The following is a 25479-nucleotide window of genomic DNA, read 5'->3' on the forward strand; positions in this document are numbered from 1 at the left end:
GGATTCTGTTTATCATAATTGTTTCAATAAAATAATTTGGGGGGGTCACAACCGGCAGCGCTCAGGGGTTACCTCAGGCTCTATCCTCAGAAATCGCTCCTGGCAGGCTCGGGGGACCATATGGGATGCCGGGATTCGAACCACCATCCTTCTGTATGCAAGGGAAATGCACTACCTCCATGCTATCTCTCTGGCCCCAATAAAATATTTTTTACAAAAGTACATGACCTATACAATCTGAGTAAGGATCTCTGAACACCTTTACAAGAAGGGAGATAACAACCTCTGGGGGTGCTGGAACAATCCAGAGGTATGGTAGTAACTTGAGCACAACTGGGGGATACTGTCTGTTTGCTAAAACAAGGTAGTTAGATTCTCAGGAATTGGGGAGTGTTCTTGTTCATTTTTTTCTTAAAAGAAGACAGTGAGCCACATAAATTTCAAAGTCTTTTCTAATCCAATGAAGATCTGAATAGAGCAAACTGGTAGAAGGACAAATTTGTTCTCTAGTAAAGTAATAATTAACTACTCTTTAGGTCATTGATACATTTGCTTTACATTAATAAGGGCAAAATACATTCTAGTCATCAAAGAATAAATTATTCTTCTAGTAATCAAACAACAAATTTAAAAGCTAATTTAACAATAAGCCATAAAAATTTTTAATATAATTTAAGATTTTGATGAATAATATTCTATCTTATTTTGTTTTTGTTTTTTTGGGCCACACCCAATGACACTCAGGGGTTACTCCTGGCTATGTGCTCAGAAATCTCTCCGGGCTTGGGTATCAAATTGTGGTTCTTCCTAGGTCAGTCACATGCAAGGCAAATGCCCTATTGCTGTGCCACTGTGCTGGCTCCATAATATTCTTTACTTTGTCAAAAGAACAGCATTTTTTTTTAAATCTCCTTTTAGCAAAGAAATTTCTTCAATAAAAGGTATTATAAAAACTGGATAAGGACATGTTTAAAAAAAGAATGGAACTGGAACTCATGCAATTCCCCAAAAGTATCTAAAAGTGAATTAAAATATCTCAAGACTAGATCAGAATTTATAAAGTACACAGAGAAAAATACAGGCAGACTTCTTCAGGAAATGAACCTCAAAGAGGTCTTTAATGATTTGACTAAAGAAGCAAAGATCAGAAACACAAAAACAAATAAATGGGACTACATAATATTAAAAATGTTTTGCTAGCAAGAAAAAAAAAGAAAAGTAAAAAGCCATCTTACTGATAGGGAGAAATATTTGCACACAATATATCATATAAAGGACTAATATCCATGTTTTATAAAACACTCATAAATCTCAGCACAACAACAACACAACTCCATAAAAATAAGGAAAAAAGAGTTCCTCAAAGAAAACATATGAAGGGTTCTAAGCATATGAACTACTGCTCACTATCAATTCTAATTAGGAAAATGCTCTCAAAATAATGAGCTATCACCTCATACCAGGGAGAATAAGACACCAAAAATTGGAAACAAAACAGTGATACTATGGATATGGTAAAAAAATATTTCTCATTCAAAGTTTGTGGATATGTCCTCTGGTTCTGCCTCTGTGGAAAGCAATCTAGAGATTTCTTGAAAAATCTAAGACTAGACCTTCCTTATAAAAAAGCAATTCCGGGCTCGGAGATATAGCACAGCGGTGTTTGCCTTGCAAGCAGCCGATCCAGGACCTAAGGTGGTTGGTTCGAATCCCGGTGTCCCATATGGTCCCCTGTGCCTGTCAGGAGCTATTTGTGAGCATCCAGGAGTAACCCCTGAGCACCGCCGGGTGTGGCCTAAAAAAAACAAAAAAAAAAAAAAAAAAAAAAGGCAATTCCACTCTTGGAATCTACCTTCAAAACAAAACAAACAAACAAACAAAAAATCAACTGAAAAGATATACACACCTCTATGTTCACTGCAGGATTTAGAAAAACAACCAAGCTATGGGAACAACTCAAATACCCAAGGAGAGATGAATAGATAAAAGCTTGTAGCAGCATATATACATAATGGAATACTATACAAATATTAAAAATGTAAAATCATCTGGTTCACTGCAACATGAATGGGATTAGAGAGTATTATTTTGAGCAAAATATTTCAAAGAGGAAATACATTATTTTTTATCTCACTCATTTGTAAAAAAAAAAAAAACCCAGAAAATTAAAATAAGAGAATAGACGATATTAAAGCATGACAAATCTTTGTCTGTAAAATAAAAAAAAACAGAATGGGGAAGAGAAAAGGAAGAAGATCAGTAAAGTGATGACTTAGGGATAGCAGATAAAAGTCCTGGCTACTTTGATGGTGGTAGAGTATAGTAATTTTGTACATAATATCATAAATTTTAACACTCTTATATCTCCTAAATTATATTATACATTTACAATTTTCATTTTAAAAACTTCTAACTTGTATTTATATTAGAAAGAAAGCTAACTAAGCATATATGCCATTTATTTTAACTGTATGTCTCCTATGCATGCATAGGTTAAGTGACACACAAAAACATTATGATTATTTTACTCAAATCACAATATTTTTGCTACACACATAACAATATTTTGGGGGTCACACCTGGTAGTGCTCAGGAGTTACTCCTGGCTCTATGCTCAGAAATCGCACCTGGCAGACTTGGGGAACCATATGGGATGCTAGGATTCGAACCACCGTCCTTCTGCATGCAAGACAACTGCCCTACCTCCATGCTATCTCTCCGGTCCCATAACTTAATATTTTATTTTATTTTTTAAATATTTTAATGTTCATTCTAAGTACAAGTCTGAAGTTAGTTCAAGTTAGTCAGGTTGATACACAAAAAAGAATTCAAGGCCAGAGTGATAATACAGCAGGTAGGGCATTTGCCTTGCATGCAACTGACCTGGGTTCAATCCCTGGCCTCCCAGGTTCCATCCTTTGAGCCTTACAGGAGTGATTTCTGATTGCAGAGCTAGAAGTAACCCCTGAACATGGAAGAGTGTGGCGGAAAAAAAGTATTGACTCTGATAACTGACTGATAGATATTTTATTTACTTTTGTTTCCTTTTACTTCTGTAAATCAACTTTTTGTTTGTTTTGTTTTTTGGGGTTTTTTTGTTTGTTTGTTTTGGTTTTTTGCTTTTGGGTCACACCCAGCGGCGCTCAGGGGTTACTCCTGGCTCTTCCCTCAGAAATTGTTCTTGGCAGGCTTAATGGACCAAATGGGATGCCAGGATTTGAACCACCAACCTTCTGCATGCAAGGCAAATGCCTTACCTCCAAGAGATTTCTCCAGCCCCTGTAAATCAACTTTTAATATCCCTTGGGGTCTTCGCTTTTTCATAAGTGAAATTTAGAATATTGAAAGAGTTTAGATAATTTTGTGTGCCAAGTGAAAATTATTCTGTTTATGTAAAACATTCTATTTTAGGCCCTTATTTATTCAAGAAGTATGGAATTAAATTGTAATGCATATACTACAAATTACATCTTAAAAATAACATTAGGGGAGAAACCAACAAACAGTAAATCTAAAAAGACAAGCTACAAAGTAGTTAACAGTTTGGTTAACCACAGAATTAATGCTATGGTTGGTAAGTACTAAAGAAATTAACACAAATAAAATCTAAGGAAGTAAAGATATACAAAAATATTCAATTTAAGAAGCAAAACAAAATATCATAATTCTTGATCATTAATTAGATAAAATATATGTACTGGACTATATGCCTAGAACTATTTTCTCAAAAATAAAGATTCATTCTCCTAGTTTCTCTCTGTACTCCTCTAGAATTTTTCTCTGAAACATAGCTGCTTCTGGTCCTCAGACTCCACCAGGAGTAACCCTTGAGAACAGAGCCAGGATTGATTCCTAAGCACTGCCAGATGTGGCCTCAAAACAACCCAAAAAGCAATAATGCAGCAGATGGGTCTTTTGCCTTGCACATAGCCAACCCAGGTTTGGGTCCTGGCACCCCATATGGTCTCCTAAACCCAAAAGGAGTGATTCCTATATCACACTCTTTTCCTCAGTCTACCTTGATCCTTCTTTTTAAAACACTCTCTTCTCTGTTTCCCTCTCACTCACTCTCTCCTGCTTCTTATGACTAGACAACAACCAAGACCTAAGACCCAACCACCATATTTCTATTGGAACAACGTTTAAAAGCTTTCCAGATACTTTGTGTTTGGCTGAGAACTATATTTTAAATACCTCATAGTTCAACATCTTTCTTTACTCAAATCTGTTTTCTTTACTCACTTGAAGGTGCTCTACTTAAAGCACTCTACAAATAATCCTGTGAGTACTAAACTTTATCTGAGTCTAGTTTTCAAGGAATCATATGTAAGTCATTATAGAAGAAAAAGTATTCTACTTAGAGATAATATCAAAGACTTAAACTTGTCTTATTGAGTAGTTTGGATAAACTAACCCACTTGATCCTGAATGCAGTATATGGAATTGACAACAGTCTATGAAGACATTAAAAAGTAGGCTTAAGTATGTTTTGGAAAACTGTGACTGTCATCACATTAATTTGTAACTCATTTTACATATGTTTGTTTAAAAACATTTGTCTTGTCTATGATCCAGAACTGTGAACTTATCCTCTTGATTTCTAATGCAGAACTAAAAGTTGCAAAAGAAGGTCTAAAATTTCTCAGGTTGTCTTCATACAAATTTGTATTTTGTCCACAGATGTACAAAATACACTCATTTAAAAAGTATGGCAATTATTATCAGAAATAGTACTTTTTAGAAAAGTCAAATGCACTGGTCAAACATAAAATGGAGTGGGATAGTGAAATAGATAAAATATGAAATAGATAAAGGTAACCTATTGTCAGAATTAAGTTGAACATGAGGAAGAAAAAAAAGAAGTAACACAAGAATAATTTCAAAAAGTTAACTGAAACTATTTTGTTTTATATTCACCATATATATTTATTCAAGGAAATGGAAGAGAATGCTATTCTGTTCTGCAGAAGAATTACTAAATCATAGCTAAAACAAACAAGCAAGAAGCATGGAACATTGCCCATTGTTTTGACTTCATTTCTGTCATTTTAAATTTGAGCTACAAACAAGATGTTCTACATGGAAAGTCTCTAAATAGCATTCACCTAGAGTAAGTGTGAAACAGGCAAAGGTATGTCAAAGCAGACTGCAATTTGTCTTAGCTGCACCAAAATTTAATACACCTTTTCCCTTTACAATTCTTTCAACCACCTTTCTAAGGATATATCAGTTCTTTTGTCCTTTCCAGCACCCAGTGGCTGATTCCTGAACAGATGTAGGGCACAGAAGGGAAGATATTGAGCTTATGAAGCATGGAAAGCCCATTCTAAGTGTTGTTGTTGTTTTTTTTTTATTATTTACAGCTTTTTAAAAGAGGCGTTAAAAAAGAGGAGAGGAAGAGTATACAGTGTGATAGTAGGATTGCATTTGAACATCTAAACGTTGGTGGGGACTATTTCCAGCAAGACTAGGAGGATCCCAGGAGACATTACTCCCAATGATACCCAGTTAGCTGGCATTAGGTACTGGTGCTAGAATGAGGGTTGCAAGCAATGAGTGTGAAAAGCAATGATAGGGATGTAATTTAAGCATGCAAGACTTGAGAGCCACCATTTTGAGCTATTTCCCGCATTCACTTTGATCATTCTTTTTTTTTTTTTTAAACTTCTCTCCGACAAAATTTATAATCACTTATCTGATGCTCATTCCCACTGTACCTCCTCCAGCCCTCTCAACACTACTTCAACTTTAGTTTCAGTTAGGGTTTTCTTGTCAGCCTCAGTCAAAAACCCTCATTAAGGTTTAAAAAGGTAAGAACTTTGGTATTTACATGCAAATATCATTTTCCTAGAAAAGGCAGTAGGGACCTCTACTAAATAATTTAAGCCAAGTCACTTAACAATCAAAAAAACAATCTGTAGCAATAAAAAGAGTTTAGAAAAATGGATGGTCAGAGTACAAAAGAGTCAATTAACATGGGAACTCATTAGAAAAAGATATACAAACTATTTTCACCTATACTCTCTATGCATATTCCAACTAACTGTAATAATATATATAAATTAGGATTCATAGTTTCTACATTTTTATAGTTCCATAATACCCTACTAGGAAGGGAAGCTTATTTAGTGCTATTTTAATGTATGCTAGTAAGATGAATAAGAATGAATAACTTATTTTAGGAAATGGGCTACTAGGTATGGTAAAATATGTCAGAGTACAATTTAACAATTTGCTCAAATAATTTATATTTTTAAACATGAGCCAAATACTGAAATATGAATAAGAAAACACCAGCAATATATGAGTGCAGCATGTTAAAGACTAACTGGAAAGCTTTGAGATTGATTGTGAGTCCTCTCTAATATAACACGTAACCTGAGGTCATAATGGCAAGATGAATCCTCTACTGAAGATATGGATAGAAAACCTTTGAAATTAAGAAAACAACTCCTAGAAAATGCCTTGAGTCTCAAACTTTTGCTGTTAGACAGTTTCATATTTTCTACTCATAGGGTCAACTATTGGAGGCATTATATGCAAATAAATTCTCACAAACTATTCCAAAGTCAGCCAAATATTTTTTTTTATTTTGTTTTTGGGCACACCCTATGGTGCTTAGATCTTGCTCCTGAATTTCTGCTCACGGATCACTCATGTTGGGAATAAGGATATCATATGTGGTGTCAGGGATTGATCCTGGACTAGCTGCATGCAAGGCAAGTGCCTTATTCACTATACTACCTCTCAGGTCCCAAATACATATTTAAAGTAAGAAAATGAGCAATAGTGTTGGTAATAGGAGAAATACCATTCCTATAAATGTATCTAAATTACTTTGACCATGAGTACAAATTACTTCATAATTTTTATAGCATATTTACATTAATTCTTATTTTAAAAATAATTTAATGTATTTTCTAAAAGCTAAGATAAATTATGATAAAATAACATAAATAAAATAAGCAAGGCAAAGATAAGCTAACTAAAACAGTGGGAATGAAGGTATGAAGATTACCTACATCTTTATAATTGATAAAATTATATTTTCTAAAAGTTTATGTAATAAAAAGGGGTGTTACTTTTTATGCAATTCAAAATACTTATATAAAAGATTTGATATTGTAAAATAGTCTAGTTGTTCTCATAAGATACTGCATACACTATAGAAAGGCCATCTGCATTCCTATGTTCATTGCAGCACTATTCACATAGTCAGGATCTGGAAACAAACCAAGTGTCTGAAAACAAATGACTGGATAAAGAAACTGGTAATTCTACACAATGGAATACTACACAGCAGCTAGGAGAAATGAACTCATGAAACATTAAACTTAATGATTAAACATGGGTGGATATGGAGTGTAATATGCTGAGCAAAGTATGTCAGAGGGAGAGTAACAGAGATAATGGCAATCATTTGTGGAATATAAAATAATGAAAGTAGAGTCACTAAGACAACGGTAGTTGGAAATGATCATTCTGAACAAGAACTGGGTGCTGAAAGAAGTTAAAGTGATGTATATGATAACCCTTCAGTAACAATATTACAAACTACAGTGTCTAAAAGGAACAAAAAGGAAGACAGAGAAAGAGAGAGAGAGAGAAAATAAAAATGTCTGTCACAGAGGCAGGGGAAAGAGTAGGAGAGAAATCAGGGTCATTTGATGGGGAAATGAGTTCTGGTGAATGATGAGTGTTGGACATTGTGTGCCTGAAACTCAACCATAAACTGGTTTACAACTGTAAAAAATCAAGTTTCAAGGAGCCTTGCCTGCACTAACCTAGGACAGAACTGACTGTGGTTCGATCCCCCCGGTGTCCCATATAGTCCCCAAGCCAGTAGCGATTTCTGAACCCAGAGCCAGGAGTAACCTCTGAGTATCACTGGGTGTGGCCCCAAAACAAAAACAAATAATCAAGTTTCAAAAAAAGCATTAGGTGAAAAAATACTCTTAAAAAAATAAAAAAAAAAAAGATGCTACATGTTGTAAATAGCCGGAGTGATAGCACAGCAGGCAGGGCATATACCTTGCACTTGGACAACCTGGGTTCTATCCATGACATCACTGAGCCTGTGAGAACTGATTTCTGAGTACAGAACCAGGAATAACTCCTAAGAGCTGCTAGGTGAGACCCAAAAGAAAAACAAAAACAAACATAAAAGAACATATACCTTCTCTAACATTCTTTTATGGACAAAGCTGTGTTTAGGAATTAGGGAGTTACCTAAAAGGGCTAGAAAGAGCCCTTTGTAGGGCTTTGTAGAGATTGTAGGACATCCTTTGTAGAGCTTGTATGACATCCTTTTGCCATGTACACAGCCAATTCAAGGCTTAATCCTTGGCAATCCATATAGTCCCATGAGTGTCCCAGGAGTGACTTCTGAGCACAGAACCAGGGGTAACTCCGAGTGCCAATGGGTGTGATCCCCAAAATATTAAGAATAAAGTCTCAAACATATTCAGAAACAATAAATCAAGGCTTTGGAGAGTTAGTACAGCTAGTAAAATGTTTACCAGCCATATGGCAAACTCAGTTTCATCCCTACAAAAACATGTGGCCCCCTAGGAATGATCCCTGAACACAGAGCTAGGAGTAAACTCTGAGCATAGCCTGTTGTGGCTCAAACACACTCTCTTCAACAAAGGATAAAAAGGAAGTTTTATGTAATAAAGTCCACTTTATATACTATATGCTAGTTCAATACAGTGTCTAATTGAATGTTTTCTTAGTTCAATATAGCATGTCACAGTAAATTTCAGTAAGTTAAAATAGTGAAGAAATAGTAAGATCATACCCTCGATGCTCCAGTTTATACTTCAAAAATGAAGTTGGCTTCTTTATTTAGAAGAATAAATTAGAACCTGAAATTATCAGTAGCTCTGATGGAGGAATAGAACAGCATAGAATGTTTATTGTGCATTAATGCAAAGCAGGTTCAATTCCTAGCATCCCTTCTGTTTCCCCTATGCACCACCAAAAGTGAGTGAGTCAGAAATAAGCTCTGAACACTATCAGGTGTAGCCCAAAAATAAAATAATAAAATAAAATTACCAGTATGCATCATGTATAACAGTACCAAATAAAATATTCATATTATTTAGATACTTAATAATTTATTTTTATGTTAAATTCATATTGTTTCCAGGCACTTCCAGTAATGGATAAAATAATAAGAAATACTATGCTGATAAATTTATTCTTTCCCTTAGTCAGCTCACAGATATGACCCTAATACAACTTTATTGAAAACAAATTTATAAGCCTGTATTTAAAAATAATTTCTTACATGTAAGAGTATAAAGATGATAAATAAATGATAAATATTTGTGAAAAATAATGAACCAGAATGGTGACTAAAATAAATACTGATATTTATAAAATAATCAAAACAGTTAAGAATGATTCAAGTACATAAGGCTTTTTTTCTAACTACACATAAATTTTTAAGTATAGCAAATGTTTTATTTGAAGTTATAGTTACCATTACCTAATAGCTAACAATAAATACATAACACAATATATAAATTAAATTCCAAACATTTTCACTAAAGAATTTAAATAGCTATTGAAAAAATAACAAAATCATAATGAATATTTAAGAAGAGAAAGTCTCCAATAAGTCGATATTTTTCCAGTACTCTTAGTTAAAAGTAATTATCCATTTGCAAACTACACATTTTAGATTGGATAGGCTGTCGCTGATTTTTTTTAGTCACAAATATATATATTTGTGTGTGTGTGTGTGTGTGTGTGTGTGTGTGTGTGTGTGTGTGTGTGTGTGTGTGTGGTTTTTGGGTCACACCCAACAGTGCTCAGGGGTTATTCCTGGCTCCAAGCTCAGAAATTGCTCCTGGCAGGCAAGGGGGACCATATGGGATGCTGAGATTTAAACTGATGACCTCCGGCATGAAAGGCAAATGCCTTACCTCCATGCTATCTCTCCCACCCACAAATATATTTTTAACATAGTGTTTAGTATAAACTAGAATTACTAAATAGTATAAGCTAAACTATTTTCTTTTTTTAATTATGTCTTTCACAGTTATATTTAAGGTACAAAGTTACAGTGATTTAGGGCCATTCCCACCACCAGTGTTGTCCTCCATCCACCTCTGATCCCAGCATGCATCCCATAGCTCACCCCCTTATCCTCCCTCGACTGCTAGTGTAACAAGTCCCCTTGGTGTATAGTTTGTTGTAGTTTGGCTCTCTTGATTCTATTGTTGACTTTGAGTTGGATACTTCGGGCTGATCTTTTTTTCCACTCATTGTTCATGAGACTGCTTGCCCATGGTACCATCCACTCTTTGATTTTTCTCCAATTTATGAGGCAGAACAAGCTGATTTGTGTAAACCAAACTAATTTCGAAGTCTGAAAATATAAGTAGCTAAGAATATTGATAAAAATAACCTTTATTGGAGCCAGAGTGATGGTGCAAGTGATAGGACGTTTGCCTTGCAAGTGCTGACCGAGGATGGACCGAGGTTTGACCGCCCCTTCCCCATGTCCCATATAGTACCTCAAGCCAGGAGCGATTTCTGAATGCATATCCAGGAGTAGCTTCTGAGCGTCACTGGGTGTGCCCCCAATAGTAAAATAACCTTTATTTTTAAGCCTATATTTAACCTATATTCTCATGGTTATAAGGTATTTACTCACAAGAGTAAATGCAATAAAATATCAAATGGCAATCCAGGATTTGATAAAGATAGTCATACTGCAAAGATTTACAGGGGGTTGGGGCTGTGGGTGATATTTTAATTAAAGATAATTCAGGATGCTTATTCGAGAAGATAAGCGATACTCTGTATTCTTGTCCAGATATCTATCATGTCTCCATGTTCTACAAAAATATACAGTCACTTTTATGATACAACAAACAAGTGACATGACAATCAAGATAACCCCTACCTCTTGCTTAACACACAAACACACACACACACTTTACCATGTGCCAATTTTTTCCAGAGATACAAGAAATATATTTTTGAGCTACACCCAGTGACACTCAGGGATTACTCCTGGCTGTGTACTCAGAAATTGCTGGCTTGGAGGACCATATGGGATGCTGGAGGATCAAACTTCTGTCCATCCTAGGTTAGTGCATGCAAGGAAAATGCCTTACTGCTTGTGCCACCACTCTGGCCCCAAGAGCTATAATTTTTAAGCCAGAAGAAGAAATATTAGAAAACTAGACTGAAAAGAGATCTAAAAACTAGACACAAATTAGAGCTAAAAAGACACCACAGTGTCTATCATTCAGTTAAAAAAGAGGAAATAGGAGGTAGTAGCAGCAAATGTAATAGCAAACAAATGTCATTTGGACCAATTACATTTAAGTCACTAGAAAACAAAATGAAACACATACCCAGGCATGTAGAAGATCCTGAATTGTCTCAAGAAAACATTAACAACAAAGGAGGCAACAGGAATAAAGAAATATAAAAAAAAACTTTTTTTAAATTGATTGTCTTAGTACATATAATCATGTTACACAACTTCCTCATTAATAAATGCAAACACACTTAGGGGACTTATGCTTTAAGCTTTGCATAGTGAAGTGAATTAATTTATCAGGATCTCTCTTGAAAGTAAATATTAAAATGGAGAAAATATGGCTGAAAGTGAATTAGCTAGTTAAGTATATAATTAAAAGTTATTCAGTGTACATAAAGTTAATGAGATGAGGGATCATCTGCACTAGATCTCAAAGGAATTAATATTAATATGCTATTTACTGCTTGTATCTTTACTGCATTTTTCCATAGAAAGAAAAGTATTCAAGTAAATGTTTTCTTTAACTTAATAGACATTTATGTATCTCTACCATACAGAGCAATATTGTAGTCTATACTAGGTGTACTTGTGTATGTATGTATTATGTATGTATACTTGTGTATATATATATATATAAGAGCTAATGTAGGAGAATTAATGAATAGATATTCAATAAAATACGAGGCAAGACACTTGTTTCCTATTTTTAATAACGTAAGATATCTACTTTTAGACACAAATTTGATATATGAAAAAGCACATACTATCAGCAGATATATCTCTAAAGGATCCTCTAGATTATTCTCTAGCTGAATAATCCTCTGCCCTTGGAAAAAAACAGAAATATGAACCAGTCACATCACTCCACTTCAGCATTACCAGAGCTATGCTTCTTAATTTTGGTCGTTCTCTTGTTTACCCCTGGATAGACAAGATATAGTATGCATTTCATTATTTATTTGTGGTACTTCTTTTCTTCTTTTTTTTCAGGGAGTTGTGCAAGGGAGTTGGTTTTGGGGTCCAAAATCTGGAAGTGAACAGGGTTTTCTCCTGATCACTCTATAATCAAGGGGCCATTTGTGGTTCAAGGACCAAGCTGAGTTGACAGTGTGCAAGGTAAAAAGCCCTACCAACATGAAATTTCTTCTTTAATTAGCAGATTATTTAGAGATGTATTGCATGCTTTCCCAGGATTTGAGGAAATGTCGTATTTTCTTTATGTTACTGCTTTTCAGATTCATCCTTTTGGAAGAAACATTTTTCATGAGTCAAATTGAAATCTGTTAATGTCTCAGAAAGTGGTCTATTTTGTACACTTCCAGCATCACTTGATAGAAAGTATATTCTGTTATAACAATAACAGAATAATAACATAAACTAGTCTATAAACTAAACTAGATTAATTACTAGATTAATTGCTAGATTCATCATTGGTTAATTCTTTGCTTTTTTGTGTTCTCAATAGTGCTTATAATCATCTGTATAGTTTTCTGAATTGATAGAAGAGGACTTTTGAAGTTTCCAACTATAATTAAGGATTTGTCTGTATCTCTTTTTGTCATTTCTGCTTCTCACATTGTGTAGTTCCATTGCTCAGTGCATACACAACTAGAATTACTATTTTTGATGGTCTAACCATTGTATTATAATGGCAACCTCTATCACTGGTAATCTACCTTCTGAACTCTACTTTATCTAACATTATCAAAGTTATTCCTACTTTCCTTGGTTGTTTGTTTTTGTTGTTGTTTGGGGGCCACAACCAGCAGCACTTAGGGAATACTCCTGACTCTGTGCTCAGAAATCACTCCTGCTTCGGGGACTCTATGGGATGCAAGGAATCGAACAGAGATTTGTCCTGGGTAGGACGAGTGCAAGGCAAATGCCCTACCACTGTGCTATCTCTCCAGCCCCTTTCTTTGGTTGTTAATATAAATGTTTCCATTCTTTTTTGTTCTTTTAAGCTTGTCTCTCTCTATATATTTTTTGTTTTGTTTTGTTTTGTTTTGGGCCACATCCGGTGACACTCAGGACTTACTCCCTGGTTCTCCACTCAGAAATTCCTCCTAGATTGGGAGACCATATGGTACATGGGGGTGGAGGGGACCCATCCTAGGTCAGCCACGTGCAAGGCAAATGCCCTACCATTGCACCACCACTCAGGCCCTGCTTGTCTATATATTTTTTTGAAATGAGTTTCTTGGAAACAAAGTACAGTTGGTCTAGCACTCTTAATTGCACTGATAATGTATTTTAGTATGTAAAGCACATTTTATTTAAATATAATTATTAACAAACAGGTTAAATTTGGTCATGCAAAATTTTTGTTTACTGTTTGTTCTCTGAATGTTGTTGAATGATTCTTCTTTTTTTTTTTTTTTTTGGTTTTTGGTTTTTGTGCCACACTCGGCGTTGGCTCAGGGGTTACTCCTGGCTGTCTGCTCAGAAATAGCTCCTGGCAGGCACGGGAGACCATATGGGACACCGGGATTCGAACCAATCACCTTTGGTCCTGGATCGACTGCTTGCAAGGCAAACGTCGCTGTGCTATCTCTCCGGGCCCGATTATTTTTCTTTATCCTTTCCATGTGTATTACTTGAACACTTTTGGGATTCCATTTTATATATCAACAGTTTTAATATATTTACATCTTATCAATTACATAATATATTGGTCTGTTAATTGATTATCTGTTAATATGTGATATCAATTCATTATTAATATACTTATTCCATTTGAAAATATCTTTATACTTATTCTTGGGGAGATGTGTGGCTTGAGTCACAAGTCACCATGCTCCTGAGCTACTTTTAGCTTTGTTGTCAGGGGCCATGCAGTCCTGGGGAACCAAACCTGGGTCAACCAGGTGCAAGGCAAGTGCTCTAATCTCTGCACAATCTTTTTTTTTTTGGGGGGGGGGCCACACCCGGTGACGCTCAGGGGTTACTCCTGGCTATGCGCTCAGAAGTCGCTCCTGGCTTGGGGGACCATATGGGACGCCGGGGGATCGAACCGCGGTCCATCCGAGGCTAGCGCAGGCAAGGCAGGCACCTTACCTTTAGCGCCACTGCCCGGCCCCCTAATCTCTGCACAATCTTTTCAGGTGGATCTATAGTTTTGATGACATCTTTCTATACAACATTTTAGTGGCTGCTATACATAAGTGCATCACAATTAAACACATCTTATCAATTCAAGTGAAGTGTGAAAACCATATTCCTTGAACCTTTTTTTCTTTTCAGATTATATTACAATTACCTTACTTCTTTCCCTTTGTAGATTTAAAACTACATCAAACATTGTGCTACTTTTTGCTATTGTCATCAGACAGAATCATCTGACTCACCCCAGTAAACACATCAAGACTTCAAAGGGTGAGAGAAATCTAGCCTTTCTCTGGGATACTAATGACCATGAACTCAAAGAGCAAAACTAAGGTGGAGTCACAATGAACACACAAGCGTGTTTCAAAGCCAACATGAGATACCACATAAAGCTAAGTGGTCACTATTATACAAAGATGGGTAATACCTTGTTTTAATGAGAATGGAATCATAGGAACTTTCATATGTCTAATGGTAGGAAAGTAAGATCATATGTACACTTTTCATAACTAGTAGCTAATTAAAACAGGCCATTGAGAGGCCTGCTGGCTAACCTGAAAACTGAACCAGTCAGATAATCCTTAAATTCTTTGGATGAATGTTCTGCCTATCATCCCCATGCTAACAGTCATTCTAAGGAAGCAATCTTTTAAAAATATCATATTAAATCACCATGAGGTACATAGTTAAAAAGTTGGTGATAGTTGAGTTTCAGTCATACAATGTTCCAACACCCATTCTTTCACCAGTGTTTATTTACCACCACCAATTTCCCCAGTTAACCTCCAGTGGTCCCCACACCCACCTTCATCCTCTATGTTCTAACTCAGAATCTTCTCTATCTCTCTATCTATCTATCTATCTATCTATCTATCTATCTATCTATCTATCCATCCATCCATCTATCTATCTATCATCTATCAATCTATCTAATCATGCATATAACTTTACTCCCTTTCAGTTCCCAGTTCTTGTCCAGAGCAATCATTACTGACCCTTTTCTGTCTTAACTGCACTCCTTCCCGCCAATTAAGGATGCAATATTGAAAGAGCAAGGCAAATTCATCTGAACTGAAAAGTGGCTGAATCCAGTTAAGGCCTCTAAAACAAAGTTTAAGATTCTCACTGACAGCAATGTTGATCTACTATTTTGTGGCTGCCCTTAGACAAGCTCTGTTTCTAAGTGTTCTTGCATATGAACAGTGCTCCTCCCCTATTTGGTGTGTTTTGCCTCGTTTCTTTGTCAATCTTTGCCTTAGAAGTTAGTGTGACCTATTTCAATTTGTGATTGATGAAAGAAAGTACACCTATGCCCCCCCTTTTTTAAATGTAGTCCAGAAATTAAATATCTAGTTACATTTTACTAAATTCAGATTTGTACTTTCACTCTGATCTCTGAAAAGCAGATCTTATACTGGTTAAGGTCCAAATAGCTTCCCTTTGCATTCTCTTTCTTTTTGTCTTTGTATTTATTTCTCCATCTCTGTCTCTGTTAGTCTCTGACTCTGAGTCTTTCTCTTTCAAGCAAGTTAGAAAGTCACTGAAACTAGTGTAATATATACAAGGCCCTTTTCACACTTGTTTGGATGATTTTCTAGCATGCTAAGAGAGACTATGAGCTCAAGTTCCAATTTCCTGAATATGTGTAATTCTACTCCAAAATCCAGGCTCTACCGTGATCAAAAGTACTATATCAAGACTGCTTTTTGGTCAGGACAGCTCTATGTTCTCTTTCTGTTATTTAAACGACTGTTTTCAAGCTTTAAAAATATACTCATCCCGGGGCCGGTGAGGTGGCACTAGAGGTAAGGTGTCTGCCTTGCAAGCGCTAGCCAAGGAAGGACTGCGGTTTGATGGTTCGATCCCCCGGTGTCCCATATGGTCCCCCCAAGCCAGGGGCAATTTCTGAGCGCTTAGCTGGGAGTAACCCCTGAGCATCAAATGGGTGTGGCCCAAAAAACCAAAATATATATATACATATATGTATATATATATACTCATCCCTTTAGTCCAAACTCAAATGAGAGTACATATAATACTTGCCAACCCACTTCCCCAAAAATATAAAATACAAAGTACTTAATTGTGTTGTTTGTTTTTCAGTAAGAATATCATATAATTTATGAGACAATTTTGGCATCATTTAAAATTCATTAGTGCAGAATTAGGTGAGCAATTTTTAAGAGAGAACATGAAATCAAGTTGATTTATTTACTAATTAAGTAGAAAGTTTACATATGCTTCATACTATATTGCCATCATTGGAGAGAATACTGAGAATTTAAAATAAGCAAATAAAAAGCACTTCAAAAACTTCTAAAATACTTATCCTCCATGGAAAATTGTATTGAACATTCTATAATAGATGTATTTATGTTTTTGGTGCACTGTATTTGTATTTTTAATATACAGCCATAGAGGGCTAAAATGCTTTAGTTTGATAAATTTACATATTACTTATGTATAGAATGAACAATACAAAAGGTATGTGTAAAGTTATTGATTATAAAATATATAATAATTAGAGTAAAAGCAAAGAAAAAATCGAGTAGCTTCAGCAATTCTACTTTGCTTTTGTATATGGGCTTTCTTTGCTTACACAATTGGCAGACAAAAATATCTAAACCGTCGTTTTAGGAACTTAGCATTGTACAACAATAAGTTCCAGTTAAAATAATTAGAGTACCCATCAAGACAATACACTTAAAGTTGGACAAAAAAAAACTCCAAAATATTTAGTGAAATCTTGTTTATTGGAAACTATTCCTCCTCAGAAAAAGAACTACCAAATAACACCATTGTTTTCCTCTTCCTTTTTACGCTAGGGCATCAAATAGCATTTTTTTTCTCATCCCTTTCAGTTCTAAAGCTCTTTTTTCTAGCTCTTTCTTCAGCAAACTCTTAAGAAAGGGAAAAATAACCCCTTCCCCAAGAAAAGCCACAGCTTAGGCCAGGTGGTATGATGGAGAGACATTGCCAACCCTACAAAACTCTGTTGCTTTGAGTCTGGGACCCAGCTATCATACAAGAGTCCTAGACTTTCCTCACCACCCAGTTGGCCCCCTGACAACTGCTAGGACGCTTTGGGGGTGCCAGATTTCAAGTCACCCATTCCTTTTGGTCATCAATTCTTTGATGGTGAGAAGAAAAAAAAACTCAAATATACACGCCTCCTTCAAAATAATGCATGTGTGCTTTATTTCTGTTGGTTTCAAGGGTCTGCAATGCAAAGGTGGTCCTTTCATTTCTAGACCAACATCAAGGGCTCAATTTGCAAATTATTCCCATTCTGTACTCTGGTACCTTATTGAAGCCTACCTCTTAGCAGTTCTGTTTTTCCCTCAATGTTGCTACTTCCTAGAGCTTGCAAGCAACTCCTTTTCCTATTCGGGTTTTATTACTGTCCACAGCTTTCCCTAAGTCCCCATCTAATAGGATGCAAATGCTCAGAAGAAAGTGAGCGCATGTAATTCATCTAAGCACATGTAATATCATCTAAGCATGCATTCATCCGTCTGTCTTAGTCTGGGAGGGGGGAGGTCTCATGCATGTGGCTGCGAGGTTCAGGACAGTCAGATAACTCAAAACTTCCCCCAGCATCCTGGGGGCCAGGCCCTGGAGCTCACCTGTCCCTGTCCAGGTAACCCACAAAGTCCCCTCCTGGCCGTGTGCCAACACACCTGGGGGTACCTTTTGGGTGCGTTTCTTCCTCCCTGCCTTCACCCTCACCCACCTGCCCACCACCCAAACCTCATGAGCTGCTGTGGCTTTGCACCCCCTTCTCCCCAACGACCAAAGGGGGAGCAGCTCAAGATCTCGCATGGATGCTTTACCTCAAACAGGGGACCGATCTTGTTCTTCTCCAGGTAAGCTTGGATCCGGGACTGCTGATGTGATGCCATGGAGACCAAAGGGACCCCCGGAGGGTTGCGGGAAGACTGCAGAAGCGGGACAAACCTCCAATCTCTCAGATCGGGGCCGAGACTCGAGCTCCGCAGCCTCTCCTGGGCTTCCCGGGCTTGCAAACTGGGGAGTCGGCTGCGTGCGGGATGGAGATGCAGCCCGGGAAGCCGGGTCCAGGGATGCTAACTCAGGCAACTCCGGGCCTTGGGGTGAACTCATTCATCGCCGAAGCTTCCCAGGCAGAGGAGGCAGAGGCTCTTTCCTCCTCTGGGCGGCGGTACTCAGGATCTGGGGGGTGTCAGCCGAGCCTCACGGTGCAAATCCTCCTGCAGCAGCGGCACCGGGGGGCGCCCAAGAGAAGGTCGGGGTGTGCTTGCGCGTCCGGGGTGTGCGTGTGTGTGTGCGCGCGGTGGCCCCCCCTCTCCCAGGTAACCGAAACAAACAGCCCAGCCCAGGAGACTCCCAGAGGGTGTTGCACCCCGCCCTGAGCTCTCTGCTCCCTAGCGACCTAAAAGCCAAAGCTGTACTGCAAAGCCATAGTGATCAAATCAGCATGTGATTGAAACCAAGGCAGACTTTTTAGACCATTGGAGTTAGAATAGAATCATCCAATTAACCCCCCCCAAATAAAAAAAAACAGGGTCAACTAATATTTAATCAAGGGACTGGAAATATAAATGGACTAAGAGATGGCCCTGTGTAAGAAAATAAAGAACTATGCATATCTCATATCTCACACTTATGACACAAAAGTCAACTCAAAGTCAATCAAAGACCTTGAAATCAGACCTAAATCTATAAAGTACACAGAGTAAAACTGTAAGCAGAACACTCAAACTACCAAGACCTCAAAGAAGTCTTTAACAATACCATACCAATTGCAAAAACTACAGAATCAAGTGTGAACAAATTGGATTACATCGTTTTGTTGTTAGTTTTCCAATTATTAAAGATGTGTCATTTAATGTAACAATGAAAAAGAAAAAATGCTGCCTTCAAAGGGTGCTTGCCATCAAATGCCCCTTTCGAAAAGAGGGTTGTTTTCCCAGGCACTTTTGAGCCTATCTGGGAGAGCTCTGTGAATTAGAAGGGAAGAGGGAGAGAGAAAGGTGAGTTGGTGTGTGGGTCTTTGAGTTTGCAGTGGAAATATACTTGCTTTCCTTGAAAATCAGTGGTTAGCACACAAAAAAATGCAAAACTTAGTGATTCTAAAGGAAAGCAACTTTTCAGGGCAAACCCTGAACAGAGAAATGATGAAGAAGCAAGAAGAGGGAATCCAGAGAAGTTTAGAGGTAGGGGCCTTAAACCAAATTGTAACGTGTGGGTGAATTATCTGTCTGCATCTCCACTGAATCCACACTACCTTAAGTACCTGAGAGCCAAAGTACAAAATTAAGCTTCTAGACATAATAGATTCATATAGCAAAGTGACAGGCTACAAAATTAACACGCAAAAATCAATGGCCTTCTTTATTCTACACAAATGAGAGAAAAGAAATGGACATTTAAGAAACAATCTCATACCAGTGCCACATAAACTCAAAAATCTTGGAGTCAACTTAACTAAAGAGCTTAACTAAAGGACCTATACAAAGAAAACTACAAAACCTTGCTTCAAGAAATATAAGAGGACAGAAGAAAATGGAAACACATACCCTGTGCATGGATGGATTGAGAGGATTAACATCATTAAAATGGCAATACTCCCCAAAGCATTGTGCAAATTTAATGAAGTTGCACAATCAAACTTTAAAATGTGAAGGTCAAGGAGTTAGGCTAAAGAGGTACCTGGGATAATTCATGGGTTTATGGGGTGGGGTTATGGGATTGGAAGTAGGTACATCTCTGCCTGAAAACTCAATGACATAACTAAGTAATACATGGTGCTTAAATTACTTAAACTGGGTGGGAGAGGAGTGTTTGGGAAAACAACAAAATAGCTGGATTGGCCTAGAACAGATTTCCATGTGTGCAGCACTCAAAAAATTCCCTCTATGTAGCATTCCAGGCTAGTAGAATAGGCCTTGAGTTTTGACTAGGAAACAAAAATGATAAAGGCAATTCTTCCTTACTTCCATGTTTCCCTTCCTAATCCATGCTTTAATTTGTATTTCTGTATCTGAAGAGATGCATCTCAGAAGCTACACTGTTCCTCTTCTGTTTCTCTAGTCCATATTTTTTTTATTATTCAGGAATTGTCCATTGGAAGAAACTGTACAAACTTTTTCTTCACAGAGCAATCATTTTTATTAATAAAAATATCTCTTGGCATCTAGTGACAATTTCCCTGATTCCTACCAAAATAATATGAGGGTTTGGGATCTTAAATTAATTTTAAAAAAATCATATGCCTTAAAATGGACTGTAATACACTTCTGTGATTTGCAATTCCTTTACATTGTTGGTGTTTTTTTCTGTGTATATTTTGCATAACAGAATTATTTAGAACTATGGAATTTTTAAGAACAAAATGTTCCAAAGAGTTTTATTAATTCCATTTAATAATTCAGATAGGAAATCTGCCAGTGCAGCTTGGAGTTTGCCCATCTCTGGTGACCCAAATATGCATGAACTGAGTTGAAAAGTTGCCTATGTTACTACTTTTACAGTTAGACTAGGAAGATTTACCCTAGACAGATTAAGTAGCAGTGACTTGCCCCAACTTCTCACATGTCTTTTATTTTATGCAAAGGTATACTTATATATGTATGTACACACATATGCCTTAATATATTCAAAATAAATCAATAAACAGAATAAAACCAACATCTTTATTTACTATAAGATGTGGTATATTGCAATTTATGACCTAGTTGGAATGTTAAAATTTTTGATAGCACACAGTATTAAATAATTAATTGTATTCTCTAAAAGAGATGAAGATATTTTCAAATCAGCTGAGTAACATTCTTATTAAGTCTTCCAAATTATCAGAGCACAACATCTAGAATAAGAAAAGACAAAATTCAGCTGGCAAGCATACTAAAGACTCATGACATACCATAAATATGTATTCATGCATGTTCTAAGACTTAATATCTGAAAAAGTCCCTTACATAATTCAAAAAATAACATTTAAGACCTATGCAAAGTCCACTTTCTTCATAAAACATTTCTTGATTCTTTCTTCTTACCGTCAAACCTGACATTATTATCTCAGTAAATATTTACTGCATATGATCCGTGGTAGACATTATGTTAGGACCAAGGTGTGAAAGGTGACAAACATCATATTTGTTTTTGAGATATTCAGTCTTGTTAAAATAATTTTCATGTACACAAAAAATGACAATAGAAATGTATTGTATTAATATAAGATATTAAAAATATGTGCACAAGAATTGAAAAACTACATTGCCACAATTTGAAGGAACATTTCATAAAGGAGGTATTTGAGAAAAGTGTTGAAGTATAAGTGAAATCTTTTAAGTTTTTTGTTTTGTTTTGTTTTGTTTTGGTGCCATACCCGGTGATGTTCAGGGGTTACTCCTGGCATGCACTCAGAAATCACTCCTGGCTTGGAGGACTATATGGAACGCCCGGGGATGGAACCATTTTCCATCCTAGGTTAACCGCTAGCAAGGCAAACACCTTATCGAAGTGGGTCAGTGGTCTGATGTTGGGAATACTGTTTAGAAATTGACATTTAAAAAAGAGCCTATGCAGGGGCCAAAGCAATAGCACAGTGGTAGAGCGTTTGCCTTCCATGCAGAGCTGCCCAGAATGAACCTGGGTTCTATCCCCTACTTCCCATATGGGCCCCCAGCCAGGAGCAATTTCTGAGCTCATAGCCAAGTGTAACTCTTGAGAGTCATCGGGTGAGGCTTAAAAAATAAATAAATAAATAAATAAATAAATAAACAAACAAACCTATGCAAAGGCATAGAGTGAAATTAGTCCTTAGTGAGATGGGATACACATGGAGGAAGGTTGATATATGAAGTTAAACTATGGCTAAGTAGAATTTAGCTCACAAAAGTTTGTAATGCCTTGTTATAAGGAGACTTGCATATTCTGTGCTACTAAAAGTGACTATAGAGTTTATAGCAGGGGAGTTTAATAGTTTTTTAGAAAATCTGCTTTGCTTACAAGGGATGATAGAATGATGTAGGATAAAAATACCAATTTGATCTACAGAACTCATTATCAACTCATGATAGCTGGGCTTAGGACTGGAAATGTGGGGATTGAGAGAAGGAGATGGATTTAAGAATTAAGAATTATTTGCTGATGATTTTCATGCGGGATAAGACTGGAAAAAAATCAAGGATGACTTTTATTTTTACATAAAGACTTCAATTTTATAACTTGTCCAAGTTACCCAACAAATAATAGATAGGGCAAGATTTTAACTCACATTTTTTTCTTAACTCCAAACTGATGCTCTTTCTGTTTTCAAACTCTGTATCTTTAAAAAACTAACCAAGAATCTAATGTGGTGGCAAGTGCTATATCTTATTAACTGATACACTGTAGGCAATGAAAAAAATAGCAGTTAAATTAATATATACATTTAATATAGGAGCTGGAGAGTAGAGTGGGCAAAGTTCTTATCTTGCATACACCTTCCCTGGATTCTATTCCCTGACACCCCCCCATATGGTCCTAGAGCCAGGAGTAAGCACTGCAGACTGTTAGATGTGCCCCTCAAAGATGATATTAAGTTTTAATAGGTTAATGCCATACCATTATGTTCTTTCAAGCTAAACTTTTCATTTGACACATGATTTGGTTATTTTGTTTTATTTATCAATATATAAATATTTTGATTCTCTTTTTAAATTTTAATTTTTAAAAATCCTCTGAAATAAATCATAAATTATATCTTAGTAATTTTCTTATATTTCACAAAGGACACCATAGCACATTTTTACATTGTAGGATCTTCATAAATGTATCCTTGATCAATATCATAAGGTTGAAGCTTTTAAGAATTTTTCTACCTTAGTCTCTTTCAGATTGACTAAAAAAAATAATTTTCTTGGATTGATGGGATTTACTTTCTTCTATACATATAATAGTACTGTGTGATCATTTTGCAATTTTTGGATGGAGGACAGCATAAAAAGTGCATTTTCAGTGAAAATGTTTTGAGCTCATTGTGTTACAGGAGTGCCTGTCAGCAAAATTTACAAATATACAGAATCCAATTTATAGAATGTTCTAAAGCCCTTGCTTGTCTAACTCTATTTGTAATGTGCCTTACACGGCTCCTTGAATAAATGACTTTTGACAAGAGACAAAAGAATAATGGTAAAAACAATATGACCTAATTAGGAAGTATTACCCATGTAGCTGTTGAAATGTAACATATAAATAAGAGATTAGATGCACTCTCGGAACATTGTTAGAGGGAGGTTGACACTGGTGGTGGGATTGTCCCTGATTCATTATATGTCTAAAATCCAGTGATGAAGGACTTTGTAAATCAACAATGCTTTCAATAAAATAAAATTTAAAAAAAATAAATAAGAGGTCAGAAAAGTTCTATACACTTTCTTTGAAAGTAGGTTACCCTAAAACATGCTTGTTCCTGCTTACGTGTCTTATGCATTGCTACTTTATACAAGTTTGGACAAATATTTTCCCAAAGAACTCAAGAGTACTGTCCAGGATTCTGATATTTTAGTTATATGGTAGACAGGCTGAAAGAGTTAACGCAGAGTAGTAATAGTACAGTTCTAAGTGAGGGACTTCACAAATGTAACGATTTATAAATTTAAATGAATAGGAAATACATATTAATATTTAACTGAATTTTGTATTTTTATATATAAATACATATACATATAAAGTTTCCAAATACTGTTTCAGGAAATAATTAAGATATTTTAAGTCTAAATGGGTGATAATATTAGTGTTATTATAATTTCACGTGCTAAAGTTTACTTTAGTTCCAAAGATATTGATTTTAACATACTGTTGAATTTATCTTTAGCAGAAGGCTTCCTATCTGAAGCATGAAGGGTGGAACAGCAGTCTCTTAAATTTAATTATATTATCAGTAATCTTTAGAAAAAGTTTGAAAATGTTTTCCTGCAGATTATTATGTAGATATTCATGTACAGCTGAAGGGGAAGGTATGCTTAGCTGGGAATTTATCAAGCTAAATTATTAAGCACACTGACCTTGATGTTCTAGCTCTAGAAATCATATAGATTTTGTCTTTTACAGCTATACAACCTTCTGTACATGCTTAACTTTGTTGCTTTTTATTTTTTTCAGTTTTGTGGCCACACCCAATGCTGCTGTTAGGTTACTCCTGGCTCTGTGCTCAGAAAATTATTCCTAAAGAGCTAGGGTGGTATTGGTGATTGGACACAGATGGACCACAGCCACAGCAAGCATCCTAAACACTGCATTCCAGCCCACAGTGCTTAAATTATCAGCTCTCCAAGTCCTGACTCTTAAACTGCAGTTAAATATTACTTGACTCTTCAGTTTATGATGAGAATATTAAGAGATAATATAGGAATCACTAAGTAAAGGACCATAAAACAGTAGAGACTTTGTAGTGAGTATTGTTATTATCGTCTTCATCATTATTATTTCGTCACTATCAATTATTAACACTTACAAAACTCACTTATATAAACCAATTATCAGAAAAATATAAATAAAATATAATACAATCCAAGCAATATACAAGACTATAGTTAATTATATTAAACTGAATAAGTATAAGATAGAATATATAATACCTTCTACTATATAGCTTTACATATCACACACAGAAAGCTTCCACATATATGTATATGAAGCTTAAAAGAAAAATAAACAATAAGAACTTGTGGGTAGTTATCCACAAATTCTCTAGGAGAGCCAAAAGCTACAGCACCCAACACAATTGAGTAATTTGTGGGCACAAAGTTAGTTTTTATTTCTGCCTAAGCTGCTTATCACAATGAAAGAAATGATGAGCAATCACCATATTTGCCATATCTTTGCAAGCTTAAACTAGAAATGTGCTGACTCATTTAGTCCTCAAACAGCGTAGTTATTGTTTCCTTTTTTATCACAGAATAAAATGCATGCATGTTAAGGATAGTAATTTGTCAAAAGTAAGTAGTAGAGTCAGATTTTTAGTCCATTTTTTAATCAAGGTAATATTTCAATCACCTTATTGCTTCCCAAACCTTTTCTGCTAGAGTTATGGAAGTAATACTCCTCTTTGCCTTAAATTTATT

At 36.0% G+C, this 25479-nt stretch overlaps 1 protein-coding gene across 1 annotated transcript in view; it reads right to left on the minus strand.

Moving 5' to 3' along the window:
- The window catches only part of C10H8orf34 (chromosome 10 C8orf34 homolog), a 340888-nt gene extending 322239 nt beyond the window's left edge, over positions 1-18649 (minus strand). The window contains 2 exon segments of the mRNA XM_049781860.1: positions 18223-18400; positions 18402-18649. Of these exon segments, the coding sequence (XP_049637817.1) occupies positions 18223-18400; positions 18402-18511 (288 nt within the window). The 5' untranslated portion in view covers positions 18512-18649.
- Positions 18650-25479: the final 6830 nt, after the last annotated feature.

This window comes from Suncus etruscus, chromosome 10, assembly GCF_024139225.1.
Source record: "Suncus etruscus isolate mSunEtr1 chromosome 10, mSunEtr1.pri.cur, whole genome shotgun sequence".
NCBI lineage: Eukaryota > Metazoa > Chordata > Mammalia > Eulipotyphla > Soricidae > Suncus > Suncus etruscus.